The following is a 14,875-nucleotide window of genomic DNA, read 5'->3' on the forward strand; positions in this document are numbered from 1 at the left end:
CATGAAAGCTTGTAACTATCTCACAATGATTCAATAAAATTTTTAAAAATTTAAAATTTAAAACTTAAAATAAATAAATAAATTTTAATAAATAAATAAAAAAGATACCGAGAGTATCCCTCCCGCATGGCAGAGCCTGGCAAGCTCCCCGTGCCATGTTCAATATGCCAAAAAGAGTAACAAGTCTCACAATGGAGATGTTACTGGTGCCCGCTCGAGCAAATCAATGAACAACAGGACGACAGTGCTACAGTGCAGTGCTGTAAATTAATAGTTTTATTTTTAATTGTAAATGATTAAGAGGTCAAGTAGCCAAGAGGAACCCAAAGGACCAGCACATGAGCCACTGGGCCCACTCAGGGTGCAGGGAAATATGTTGTGTTTTGGGGGTTCCTCCTGTTCTTCAGGAAGAGGCCACGCAAGCAGGCTGTTGAGATCCTGTCCTTTCTGGCCTCCTGATGACCACAGCTTACCTTCTCCAGGCCAGAGTAGCCTAGACAGACAAGGTCTCACAGGGATGGGAGGGTGTCTTGACAGATAGGCCGCTCCAAGTTAGCCTGAGCTCACAGAATACAGGAGGCTCCTCAGCTTCCCTCTGTAGACAACTCCGTCACAGGGAGCCCAGGAGAATCCCACGCCCCTCTTAGCCCCATTCCTCCTGCCTACTTTTAGTCCCACAAGCAGCAAGTCACAAAGGCTAAAAAGCCTGAATGCAGGAGAACTTGCCAGGTGCCAGGCCCCTTAGCACTGGGCAGGGGAGGCCCTTCCTGGGAGCTGGTCTGCACCAACAAGACCAGAAAGGATAAGAGGGAAGCTCAGAACCCCAGGCCGCCAGTCCTCACCCCAGTAAAGAATCTCTCAGATCTAGCCACCCCACTGTGATTGAGTCTCCTCTCTCACACCCCCAGGGAAGAGGAGGAACAGGCTGGCTCTCCCCACTGAGGAGGGGGGCCTGGTAGGCCAAAGGACAGACTGACTCTCTTCCTTTTGTTGGCTCACAGGAGGGGACAAACTCCCTGTGTGCACAGAGGTTTGATGTGACAACTTGATAGACCACATAAGGGTTTCGGCAAAGGCCTCCCAACCCCCACTCGCCCGGCATTAAGATAATGGCCGGGTGTGCATCCCAGCCCATTTCAGATCTTGGCTCCAAAGGCCCTCCTTTCTCCTGTTTTCTCCCTCCAGCTCCCCTTGCCCACAGGTTCCCAGAGACTCTTGTCAGCTGGCTCTCAGGCAAAATGAAGTTGTGAGTTGCGTGGGAGGCAGTTAGACAAGCCAGTGTTGCAGCCTCCTTAATGAGGTACAATAGCTCTTGGAGCCATGAAACCACCGCTCCAGAGATGGGGAACCCCAATTAGAAAGAGTGGGAGAAGTCAAGAGAACGGCCTGAGAGACGCCTGCAGGACAGATCCATATCTCTGGTGGCGTTATGGGACCCAGTTGTGGAGAGCCAGCTGACTGGGTTTGGATCCCTTTTGGTCCCAGTGTCCAGAGAGCCCACCCATGGAGTGACCCTTCCAAATGTACAGGTGAAATTATTGGGGAGAGCAGTTTCCCTTTGAGTATAATGGCTCAGGTACTGTCATTCAAAAATAAGAATGGTGCTGCTATTTCTTCCATTTAGTGGCTATTAGCTGTCTGCGTTGCTTCATCCTGTTTGTGAGTCTAGGGAGAGTTGAATACACAGTCAAGAGCTCGCTCTTGTTCTGGCTTTCAACTGAATCACATTATGTTTACAGCAAGATAATAATCCTGGATTTTCCATGGCTCAGTCTGTCAGAGTATAAGATTAGCTCTTGAATTCATTAACAGTCCTCTCCTTTTAAATGTCAGATAACTTTTTAAATGCCAAGTACTTGCGCAACTTCTGTGCAATTCAAATCAGCTTTACTAAATTAACTCATTAATCTTTATTGTTTCATTTACTGAAGAGAAAGGCTTCCAGGTGTTTTTAGTAGGACATAAAAATGTTAAAGTCTTCTTATTGCACATAGGAGAGGGGATGGACTTTGATTTTCTGCGGAGCATTTCACCCTTCCACCACCTAGTAATCATTCCCACTGCCCCATGCATATAAAGGAAAGTAAAAAGCTTCAGGCTTTTCTGCTTCTTCTAGTCCCCTCCTTTCCCCATCCCCCTCCCTTTCTCTTTAACCTGGTGTTTTTCTCTTCCTCTATACCTTTAAAGACCTTGATTTCTGTTTACTATTTATTCTGCTGCCTTTGCTCCCAAAATAACCCAGGAGTTGTAAGTGCCAATTAGGATGGCACTGCCACCCAGGAAACAGAGGGGTGTTGCCCAGAAAGTAGGATAGAACCCAGAAGACTGGGCAAAATAGGGCAAGAAATCCCAAATTCTACTTTCCTTTTCCCAGAACCACTGCCTGCTTTTACCTCCTGATCACCAGATACAGGAGAGGCTGGCAGCTAAAGATAGATCCCTGCAGGGCCCAAGGATCTTGTCATCCAGTGCTCTGCTCAGATGTCACCTCTCAGACAGTTTAGCCCATCATAGCCAATGGCAAGCTCTGCCCCAACCCATCAATTTCCATCTCATGACTGTTTCATTGTCTTCATATTTTAATCACTATCTAAAAATCACCCGCACATGCATGCTCATTCAAAACAGGTAATATTAGATAATAAATATTATTTGTTTCTTTGGTTTGGGCTTGGGGTGTTCAAGTCTTACTGTGTTTACTTCTGATGGGAACCATTAAAGACTTACTCCAGAGGCTGGAGCAATAGCACAGCGGGTAGGGCGTTTGCCTTGCACACAGCTGACCCAGGTTCGATTCCCAGCATCCCATATGGTCCTCTGAGCACCGCCAGGGGTGATTCCTGAATTCAGAGACAGGAGTAGCCCCTGTGCATTGCCAGATGTGACCCAAAAAGCAAAAAAAAAAAAAAAAAAAGACTTACTCCTGGTCCTGTGCTCACTACTGATGGGAACCACATGTGATGCTAGGGAATGTGCATGGTGCATGGCAAGCATTTTACCCCTGTACTAGGTCTCCAGATAATGAATGTGAGCTTAAATAATGAATTTTTTAAAACCCTGAAACATGGCTTTCTTCTCTGATTTTAACTTTCTGGTTTTTCTCCTCATCACTTCCTCTCAGAATTATTCTTATATGCTTAACATTTTCTATATGTTCTTTTCTTTTTATATATATTTACCTTTTCTCCTATCTCTCTCACTACCACTTCCTTGTCAGTGTATGTCAACGTATAAGCAAAAACAGCACTTCAAATTCTAAGAACTAAAGAGCTTTTATTAAAAAAAAATCCATCTGACTAGAATTGATGGCACCTACACACTAGGGAGATGAGCCATACAGTCAAGAGAATTGTTTTATCCAAAGGTTTATAGGTCGGTGATTTGGAGAAGCTTTTCTCGTATCCTCTCAACTCCCCACTCATCTGAGCCCCACACCAGGAGTTAAAGTCACTCCAGCTGTTGGGATTGATCTTGGTGATGCCTTTTGTCCTTCTAGTCTCTCCTAACACAAAATCTTCCCATGGGGGTAATGGAGAAATGTCTGGTTGATGGAGAATTGTCTGATTTCATCCAGTGATTCATGCATGATTTTGGAAGCTAAAAAGCTTGAAATGTTTTGTCTGATTGTACTTGGATGAAATACTTCCATTTGATCTAGAAATTGAGAGGAGCTGTCTCACTCTGAGCAGCTTGTCAGATATATGGCTGATGTGACCCAAATCTTGGAGATGTGTTTGTCCAGAAAAACCTCTAGCCACATTTCATAACAAAGGAAAAGGGTGTGGGTGTTCAGTGGAATGATTGCAGATTGCAGAGACCCACCAACTATTAATTCATCATTAATACTTAAAAAAAAACTTAAGAGCAATATAAGTGTTATGGGAGGGAGAATTTATGATGGCTCAGGGAGACAGACATTCAAGAGCTAGTCTCGTAGAAAATATGGAAATGATCAAACCCACACCCGGGGTGATCTCATGGCACACTAATGTATGTGACCCTAGCACATCAGAAAAATCAGTAAGTTGACTCTCGGGGAGGAGCCAGTACTCTCCGCAGTCAGGCCTCCAAGGTCAGCACATAGTTCTTGAAAAAAGAGATGCCTGACCACCCCAGTCCCCACTCTAATGGAAGTGCTGTGACAGGTAGCTTGCCCCAGATATGGTCAGCTCTCTTGTTCAGCAACCGTGAATTGCATGTATGTGTGTGTGTGTGTGTGTGTTTATGTGTGTGTATTTCTAGCCCCATGCCAGGCACAGCTGTTACAAGGGTAACAGGACCATCTTGGTTTCTTTTCTGATGGAGCTGACTGACAGTCTACTGGCAACAAGAAGTAGCAGCTCAGCCATGAGCAATGAACAATAATGAGAAAGTACTTGAGGTTGGGGACACCACGGGAGGTGAGTAAGAGGAATGAGAAAAAGCTAGAAAAGAGGAGTGTGTTTTCAGGAGAGGAAGGGCAAGTAGGAAAGTCTTGTTCCAGGAAGGGCAAGGTCAGTGTTAACGGTAACCCTTTGTACTTGCTGTTTCACAGTAAGGTCAACACTTCCCACAGAACCTTCCCGCTCTTTGCACAGAGCTTTGCTTAGGCATGGCTTTCTGTGGAGCTGCCCTCAATCGCCCTGCTGAAACTGCCGCCACCTCAACCCCCAGCTACACCTCACTCCCCTCTTTCTTTTACTTTTCCCCCTTACCATGAATCCCTGTTCAAACATAATTTATGTTTCACTCGCTTGTTTCTTATCACCTCTTTCCACTTTGTGGAACATTTGTATAGTTGTCAAGAAGACACAGACTTCTGTGTGCTTCTTGCACTGCTGTTTTCTACTCTGCAGGCACAGAAAAGACACTTGATAAATACATATAGAATAATTGAATGAAGCAAGAGAGATGGTCCAGAGTCAAGCAAGGAGGGACATTGAAACCTTTTAAGCAGGTTGGCTGAACTCCTGCCTGGAATGGCTTTTGAAAGTTTTCAACAGAGAGGTGATATGGTCCAGTTTCATCTCGAAAAGATCACTCCAGCTGCCGAATGGGGTCTGGGCTGGAAAGCAACTTCAGATCACACTTGGCAGTGCCCTGAAACATGACCTCATCTGCAGGTTGAGGGGGCAGGAGAGAGTTTGGCAGGAGAGCAGGTGCCTGTCCAGACTCCTCTCTCCCACAGTGCTCCCTTCCCGCTCTCCTAGGATGGTTGTTTCATATCAAGTACAGTTTTGTCTGGGAAAAAAATCAGAATATTGCTTAATTTTCTACAAGACACATTTGATAATAATGCACAGAAGCTTTAGGATTACCAAAAAGACCTCTTTTAAAAGGAGTCTTGAACAGAGAAAGATTGCACTCATTTGTGGAATACAAAGTAACAGAATGGGAAACTAACACCCAAGAACAGTAGAGATACATACTGGGAGGATTACTCCACAGCTTAGAAGCCAGCCTCGCATGGTGGGGGAAAAGGCAGCTCAGATAGAGAAGGAAACACCAAGTAAAGATTGCTAGGGGGACCCGTTCAGGGTGGGAGATACAGGCTGAAAGTAGACCATAGACCGAACATGATGGCCACTTAATACTTCTATTGCAAACCACAACACCGAAAAGGAGAGAGAGAGAGAGAGAGAGAGAGAGAGAGAGAGAGCAAAAAGGGAATGTCCTGCCACAGAGGTGGGTGGGGTGCGGGGGAGGATGGGATGTGGGTGGTGGGAGGAATGCTGAGACCATTGGTGGTGGAAAATGGGTACAGATGGACAGATGGGCACTCAACCATTGTATGACTGAAATGCAAGCACAAAAGTTTGTAAGTCTGTAACTGTACCTCATGATGATTCATTAATAAAAAATTTTTTAAATAAATAAATAAATAAAATTAGGCTCGCTCTTCAGAAAAAATTTTAAATAAATTAAATAAATAAATAAAAGGAGTCTTGAACATTGGTAGTGGGATCAGTGCTGCAATATTGTCTGTCTAAAGCTCAATTATAAATAGTTTTATAAATCACAGTGCTTTAATTAAAAGAAATAAATAAAATAAAATTTTTAGAAGGAGTCTTGAGGGTGAAAGAAATAGTACAGGGATTAAGGTTCTGGCCTTGCATACATTGATCCTGGTTCCAATCCATTGAATCAAGCAAGTATGGTCCCCAAAGAACTGCCAGAGTTTACTCTTGAGCACAGATCCAGGAACAGACTCTAAGCAGCAGTAGGTATAGCTTTAAAAAAAATAAGGGGGGTGGGGCCGAGGAGCTGGAGTGATAGCACAGTGGATAGGGCATTTGCCTTGCACGATGCCTACCCAGGTTTGAATCCCAGCATCCCATATGGTCCCCTGAGCACCGCCAGGGGTAATTCCTGAGTGCATGAGCCAGGAGTGACCCCTGTGCATTGCCAGGTGTGACCCAAAAAGCAAAAAATAAATAAAAATAAAAATAAAACAAAACAAAAAGGAGTCTTGAATACACAGTGATTTCATTCATCAGTTGCTACTTGCCACCTGTATGGCTTTGGGCAAGTACTTCACTAGCCCAGAGCTTCGAGTTTCTCATCTGTGAGATGGAAATATCAATAGCCCCTAACTTTCGTTAAAACCTCAAAATATAGTTTTCTTTTGTCACTTGCCCATTATATTTACCCCAGGAATGAATTCACACCCAGTCTTGATTGTTCGCTACATATGAATCATCTGTGCCTCCAATAATAAGAATGGATGCCAGTGGTAGAGTCCATGCCTAGTATGAATTAAATCCCTGGCACCCTGTGTCCATCCCCAGCACCAATGGGCATGGCCCTGGCTTCTCCCATGTCCCACCATCTGGATTACCTCTGGCTGCTGGGAGTGGGTCCTATTTGGAGACAATAAATTAATTAAAAGGTGCTGCTATTTGCAATCCAATGCTGAAAAATTACTTTCTATAAATATTTGGGAATTTGGACTAGCTCTTGTGTATCATTCCTCTGAAGGTTGGGCTTTCTGCTTCTCTTCACAGAGTGCCCAGCAGTCCATGAAGGCAGCAGCTCAGAAGACAGGAGAGCCTCAAAATTGTATAAATAACGGGATGATATGTTCAAACAGAAAAGAATTTTACACACGCAAGCTGCACATCGACATGACGCCGTTCCTGAAGGTGATTTCACACTGGGAAGACGAGGGTTTTGTAGATACATACACAGGCATTCTAGTTAATACACTTCTGCCTGGTACAAAACAGCTTCAGAAGTCCCTCGGAGCTCCTGCTTTATCATAAGGGACAGAAAATAGGCAGTTTGTAGCCGATGAAGAAAGGACAAACTAGGACAGTAATCACAGCTGGCCATCGGGGACAAATCTGTTGGGTGCCTAGTTTGGGTGCGGGGAGAACAGAGAAAAGAGAGAAGAAAGGATAACCACTTCATAAAACAGGCAAACAAAATTTATTTTACCTTGACCAGGGGCTAAAATAATTATTATTGATTTATCACAGTAACTTGGTAGAGTTGATATTCCTACTCTAGAGAAGATAGGGTAAGTTAACACTGGAAGTCCATTGCAACTTTGCTCCTGGATCCCTGACCTTGTCTTCTATTTCCTGAGCATTCATTATTCTGCCAAGATCCACTTCCTATCTAGTAGAGGGGACTGAGACTTCCTGCAGTGGGAATGGCATATGCTCATCTTTGCAATCCTCACCCTGCTCCGACATGAACTAAAACCCTGCCCAGAGAAGGCAAACTAAGCACCCCATGACTGCCCCACACTTTCACCCAGCAGCCCTATAGCCTCAGGCCCTCTTCCAATTCAATTTTTGCCTCCATAGAGATGAATGAATAGGGAAATCAATATCCCTGGCATAAAAGACACCATCCAGAAATAGAGCGAGGTTCACAGAGAGATCTCAGGTCCTTTATATTGCCCTGGAGGACCACAGCTCCCTCCCTTGATAAGAACTGACTAGGAAAAACAGGAGACATTGTGGAACAGACTGCTTCCCTGAAGGGTTTATAATGATGTGCATCCAACATTGAGGGACTTCAGAGATCAGGAGGTCAACCTCCTAACCTCAGCCAACCCTGAGGATTTCCAACAACACCTTCTCTGAGTGGCCCCAGTCCCAATCCTGAAAAGTGGCCTCTGATTTTTTTTTTTTTTTTTTTGCTTTTTGGGTCACACCTGGCAATGCACAGGGGTTACTCCTGGCTCTTTACTCAGGAATTACTCCTGGCGGTGCTCAGGGGACCATATGGGATGCTGGGAATCGAACCCGGATCGGCCGCGTGCAAGGCAAACGCCCTACCCGCTGTGCTATTGCTCCAGCCCCAAGTGGCCTCTGATTTAGAGCCATGCCTATCTCTCTCTGTGTCTGGCTTCTGCTTTCTTAGGCTTCTTCTTAGACTCTTGCTCCATGTTGGCAGATGGAGAATACTCAGGAACTGAATCTCATTGGCTTGCTTTGAGATGCTATACCAAATCATTCATCCATCAAGGTAGGATGTTTGGAGATGCTATGAGGCCCAGCTGAAGTCACAGAGACTAAGGTGGGGAGGAGAGGTGAGGTATATCTGAAAGGGAAACAGGGCACTTGAAACCAGAAGGAAAAGGAATAATTCTGGGAAGCATAATGAAAGATGTTTGTTGAAAGTATTCAAATTAATTACATTGATCATATCAGTGTGCTAGGGCAAGAACAAACTATAGCAGACCAGGTGGCTTAAACCACAGAAATGTATTTTGTTATAATTCTGGGGAGTAAAAGTGCAAGACCTGAGATCTTTTTTGTCTGGTAGGTAACCATTTCTTCTTAGGTCTTCACATAGTCCTCTGGGCATGTCTGTATCCTAAATCACACCTTCTTGTAAATATATCAGTCACTATCATCAGTCATTTTCATTTTCATATAAATTTTATATTTGGGGGCTACACCTGGCAGTACTCAGGGCTTACTCCTGACTCTGTTCTCAGGGATCACTCCTGGTGAGACTCGGCAGATCGTATGAGGTACCTGGGATTAAGCCTGGGTTGACAGCATGCAAGGCAAGTGCCCTCCCACTGTACTATGCTCCAGTCCCTCATATAAATCTTTGAGACAGCTTGTCCACTTCAAGAAGAAAAAAAAAGGTACCATTCATATTGGATTAGGACCCCTCCACCCCAGAGACCTCCCTTTAAGACCCTGTCTCCAAACACAGTTAGTCCCATAATGAGGTATAAGGAGTCGAGAGAGCCTCAACATGTGAGTTTTAAAGGAAGAAGATTCAGCCCAAACACTTATATGGGTGAAGAAGTCCTTTTTTTTCTGCCCCTTAGAAATAGTTTAGTTCTTCCCTTAGGGCCTGAAGTCTTATGATTGATACTTCCTGAGGAAGATAACATCATCATTGTTCAAACACCCTTCATTTATTCAAGCCCTGTTGAGCAGCTACTACTTACTAAATGACTGACATTTTCTGAGCACTTCGGATACATCAACAAACAAAATAGACTGAAAGCCATGCTCAACTTTAAACCAAGGGTAGAGCAAATTAAAAGTTGATATCTGGGACTGGAGCAATAGTCCAATAGGAAGGGCATTTACCTTTCATTCAGCCAACCTGGAGTCCATCCCCAGTGCCAGGTGTGACCCAAAGAGCCAAAATTTTTTTAAAAAAATTTTTAAATGGTTATATTTGCTACAGAAATGAGCCATGAATATAATTATGGGGAACTTAGAAACTGCAAAATTCAGAGTGGTGTTCTATAATCATTCACTTGCATATTTAATGTAGATAATGCCTTTGTGTTACTTTTCTTAATTTTATTCTATTTTTATAAAGTTGTTCACAATAGTTTATTACATTTAATATTCCTACACCAATCCCACCACCATTACACCTTCCCACAACCATATTTTAAATGTTTCCACTCTGACACCCACACCCTGTCCCCCAAATAGGACCTAAACAGTTTATTTTGTATTGCTTGTTACGAATAATCTGCTAAAAATGATCCAGAAAAGTTTCCATAGAGGAACATGTGTGAAGATTGCTGTATTTCACCCTGGAGCCACTAAGCCCTTGTATAAGAGATTACTAACATGTTGTTAAAGGTTGAGCCTTGTGTGTTTATATATTTTTTTCTCCCCAAGATTGGTTACCTTCTACTTTACACCCCATCAAATGTGGTGTTCTATTCTTGGTATATCAGGGTGTAGAGTATTGGTGGCTGCATATTTTAGGAATTCTAAAATTTTAAATACAGTTATTCAGCTGAAGTTAATTTAATTTTTTTTAAATGGATGGTGCAAGGCAAACACCCTACCCACTGTGCTATTCATCTGTTCCTCTCGGAGAGCCTGGCCAGCTACCACGAGTATCCTGCCCGCACTGCAAAGCCTGGCAAGCTACCTGTGGCGTTTTCAGTATGCCAACAACAGTAACAAGTCTCACAATGGGGATGTTACTGGTACCTGCTCGAGCAAATGGATGAGCAACAAGAGGACAGTGATATAGTGAACTGGATGGTGACTTTGGGGTCCAGAGGAGGCATCACTGAGGAATGTTGCTCTCGGGTTGATCTCTTTAGAGAGATTTATTTGTGAGTGTCTGGATAATGGCCATTAAGGAGCTTATGTTGCGCCAGACGCAGTTCATGGGCATGACTGCCAGGCTACCGGTAGCACAGGGATCTGGGAGGAGTTTGTCCATTCCCGATTCCATTCGAGCCTGGAGATTGCAGCCTTTGTGTTACTTTTATTGTGCACCACTTTTGTCTAAACCAAGGCTCAGGGATTACTCCTGGCTCTGTACTCAAAAGTTATTTCTGGTGGTGCTCAGGGGACTATACTGGTTGCCAGAGATTGAACACAGGCCAGCCACAAGCAAGGCTAGCACCCTGCCTTCAATGCTATCTCTGTGGACCCCATTTTTATTTTCTTTTTGGGTCACAACCAGCGATGTTCAGAGGCTACTCCTGGCTCTGCACTGAGGAATTACTCCTGGAAGTGCTTGGGGGATGCTGGGTATTGAACTCAAGTCAGCTACATGCAAGGCAAACACACTACATGCGGCAGCATTGGTGGTATAGTGGTGAGCATAGCTGCCTTCCAAATACACTACATGCTTGCTGTACTATCGCTCCAGCCCTGGCCCCCATTTTTGTCAGCATATTTTAGAGGGAAAACAGCTTCATTCCTAATATCCACTTTGTGCCCTATTCTTTTCAAGACATTGTAACTCACAGAAATTGTAACTTTTCAGGGAATTCAGAGCAGACAAGGAGACTTGCTGACTTCCCAGAGAAGTCTCTATCCCAGTGACCATAGTTTTTCTTGGGAATGTTCAACCTGAATAGTTCCCTGTAAGCTGACATTCTCCTTGTTGATTTAGAGAATTCTTACAGGTTGCCTAGTAGGAAAAACACAAGTCTCAAGTGTCATAAAAAAGGACAGTGAATTCAAGCAGTGAAAAAGGACCTAGGCTGTCCACAGCTTCTGGAGCTATTGAGAAGGCAACTCATTCTACTAGAGTTTCATTTAAGCATCTCCTTTCTCGCCACAGTATCTTTTATTCATTCTTACCTGGTGCATATCAGAATCTTTAAACATTTCAGGGTATAAGGATAAGTGACCAGAAAGATTAGAGCAGCAAATGGAAAGACTTGCAAATAATCACAAATTGCTCACATGATGAAACGCTTCCTCTGTGCCAGGCTTCAAGTTTTAAGTGCAAGAACTCAGTTCGCAAGATGAGTCTAAGTAGGAAAAATTACTCCATGGTACAGATGAGAACCTAAGGTATTGCGAAGACAAATGACCTTCTGGAAGTCACTGGCAGAAACTAGATTTAAAAGTCAGGCAGCCCAGCACTAGAACCCATGCTCCCAAACTTCCACCAAAAAGCTCCAGCTGAGTGCTATCCAATAAAAAAAATAAATAAAATTAAATTAAAAAAAAAAAAAAAACACTGCCTGATACACTAGCCAAGCATCCAGCCGAGATGGATGCTTGAAAATTCCATCCCGGGCCACTCTTACTGTTTGCTGCAGGAAGGTTCTTCAACCCTGCAGGATTCTTGACCCCCATTCCCACCTACTTCTGTGCAGCCAATACAAAAATTGTTATCCCCTCAATGATCACTTGGTTCCCTTCAAATACCATTTACTGCGCAGCCTGAATATATCAGACTCTGCTAAGTAGTGGGAATTCAGAGTCAATCATCTTCATCTCTGACCTTCCTAAGAGCCAGTAATCTAAGAGAAGGATAAACAGTGAAACGGATCCTATCAGCACAGAGCTGTGGCAGGGCCAATTTCCCAGTTATCACATAGAATCCTCAAAGTTAATAACACTATAGGAAATGCTTTCAGCCCATTTTATAGGACTATAACAGGCTTGGGTTTGGGAAAACATGGGTTGACATAAAATTGAAGCCATCTTTTTAAAAATTCTATTTTTGAAGAATTGGTTATTGGTGACTATATTAGGATCAAGATTTTTTCCCCCAAGAAAACATACTAAAGCATTAATAAATCATCAGGGTTAGGTTGTAGTTAAAGGGATAAAATACCAATAATGTCAATTAATGTTAGACACAGAAATAATCTACATGGATATCAGACACATTATGCCCAAAAGATAGGAAGAAGTGGGAAAACTTCTCTCTTTCGTTCACCTCAGAGCCATCTCACAAGGCAAATTTCACTTAGTGCTCTTAAAGAATATGAATCTGCCTAAAATTGGGCACAAGACTTTGAATAGCCACCCCCTGACAGGGACTGGCCCCAGTCTAAGCAGAAGATGACTTTTCCTGACGCTTTTCCTAAGGCCATGTGGAGGAGGGAAAGCAGGGACTTCAGTGACTCACAGGGAAGTTAATAGAGATGGTACTTCAGGGTAGGAGCAAGAGAATGTCTAACTTAAAATAGGGTGACAAGATGGCACAGGCGTCTGGGGAGGCAAGTTCACCATCTATAGTCATTTAAATGTTCTGTACTGACCCCAGCAAGAGAGTTGTAGAGAGATACAAATCTCTCTTTCTCTCTTTCCTTCTCTCTTTCTTCCCTTCTCTCTTTCTTCCTTCCTTTCTTACTTTCTCCTTCCTTCCCTTCTTCCTTCCTTCCTTTCTTTCGTTCTTTCTTTCTCTCTCCTTTCCTTCCTTCCCTTCTTCCTTCCTTCCTTGCTTCCTTCCTTCCTTTCGTTCTTTCTTTCTCTCTCCTTTCCTTCCTTCCCTTCTTCCTTCCTTCTTTGCTTCCTTCCTTCCTTTCTTTCGTTCTTTCTTTCTCTCTCCTTTCTTTCCTTCCTTTCTTTCTTTCTTTTTTATCTTTCTCCCTTCCTTCCTTCTTTCCTTCCTTCTCTCCTTCCTTCCTTCCTTTCCTTCTCTGCCTTTTTGTCTCTCTTTTCACATCATAAATTAAATGTGTTCATTTCATTGCAAGATGATCAGAAGAGAATATATGCAGGATATAATCACACATAAGCAATATGATATTGGTGGTATCACATTATTCCTTTTCAATTCCTTCTTCCATAAAAAACAGCTGTATTCTCTTGAATATTTACCTGTTAAGAACTACAAGAACCTAGAGAAGAGTATTGCCTAATCTCTTTTAAAAATATCAATATGTGGTATCAATGCCTCTCAAAGTTACTTCTTTTTCAGATAGGAATTTCAAATTTCAATAACACCTATGAACTTCTATAAGAGTTGCAAGAATTAACAAAAAACAAAACAAAAAAAAACAGGCTGGAGTGATAACACAGCGGGTAGGGCATTTGCCTTGCATGCAGCCAACCTGGGTTCAATCCCCAGCATCCCATATGGTTCCCCAAGCACCTCCAGGAGTAATTCCTAAGTGCAGAGCCAGGAGTAATCCCTGAGCAATGCTGGGTGTGACCCAAAAAGCAAAAACAAAAAACAAACAAACAAAAAAGAGTTGCAAGAATTATGCCAAGCAAAAAATTTTTCACAATTCTCTGCTATATTAATTAATTTATCTTAAAAATTTTATTGAGGTACCATAGTTTACAGTAATTTTGGACATATTATAGTTGGAAAGCCGTTACATTAATTCCTCCACCAGTGCTTCAGATATCCCTCCACCATTATCTCATGCCAAACTGGTTTCTTGACTCAAAGACTTCAGGGTACTTGAACAAGAAAAATAGTGAAAAAATATTCAGGGCACTGGGTCTCTTGTATTTTCCAAGAGAGAACCAACATTAGGAGAACTATTATCCAAATTAAAGTCATAAACCAGTCTGGAAAAGGCTGGGTCTTCTCTAACTCTGAGTGACTGTAAAATGCTACCTGGATGCCTTTCCTCTTTAGTGAAACACGAATAACAATAGTATATCTGCCCCTGAGACAGTGAGGCAAGCATTCCATAAAAGAGTTATCAAAAAATATTCACACCTATGAAGAATTGCATTGGTAAAGGAGAAACCAATGGGTATTCACTGACCCCTTCTATGGGCCAGACCCTTCTCCTAATAAACATTATTAAATCCCACCCTCTCACCCCCCATTTTCTAGTAAATATGCAGATGAGGAAACTGAGACCTGTTGGCAGGAGATGAAGTTAGAATTTAAAGCTACAAACCCTAAAATATCTGGTGAATGAAAACCATCTCATCTGTTTCTGTGAAGTATTTAACTGGACTTTGTGGGGGTCAGGGTCCAGCAGTGCTCAGGAGGCCCAGAGACCCCTGCCAGTAATTATTGGCCAACCAGGCTAGCAGCTCAATGCACGGACCCAAGAGTGAGGTGTTACACAGGCCCTGTGGTGCCAGGGATAATCCCAAGCCACTCCTGCAGTGCTTGGGAGCCTCTAGGACTGCATCCCACAATGCTCAATGGACCATGTGGTGACAGGATCAAACCAGGATCAGCAGCCTCATGTAGGACATGTGTCCTACCCCTGTACCATCTC

At 43.1% G+C, this 14,875-nt stretch overlaps 1 protein-coding gene across 1 annotated transcript in view; it reads left to right on the forward strand.

Annotated features, from left to right (window-relative positions):
• The window catches only part of KIAA2012 (KIAA2012 ortholog), a 130,473-nt gene that overhangs the window by 74,242 nt on the left and 41,356 nt on the right, over window positions 1-14,875 (forward strand). Inside the window, exon 12 of the mRNA XM_055122694.1 lies at window positions 6,984-7,121. Coding sequence (XP_054978669.1) covers window positions 6,984-7,121 — 138 coding nt within the window. The remainder of the gene's footprint in view (window positions 1-6,983; window positions 7,122-14,875) is intronic.

Source organism: Sorex araneus, chromosome X (genome assembly GCF_027595985.1).
Source record: "Sorex araneus isolate mSorAra2 chromosome X, mSorAra2.pri, whole genome shotgun sequence".
NCBI lineage: Eukaryota > Metazoa > Chordata > Mammalia > Eulipotyphla > Soricidae > Sorex > Sorex araneus.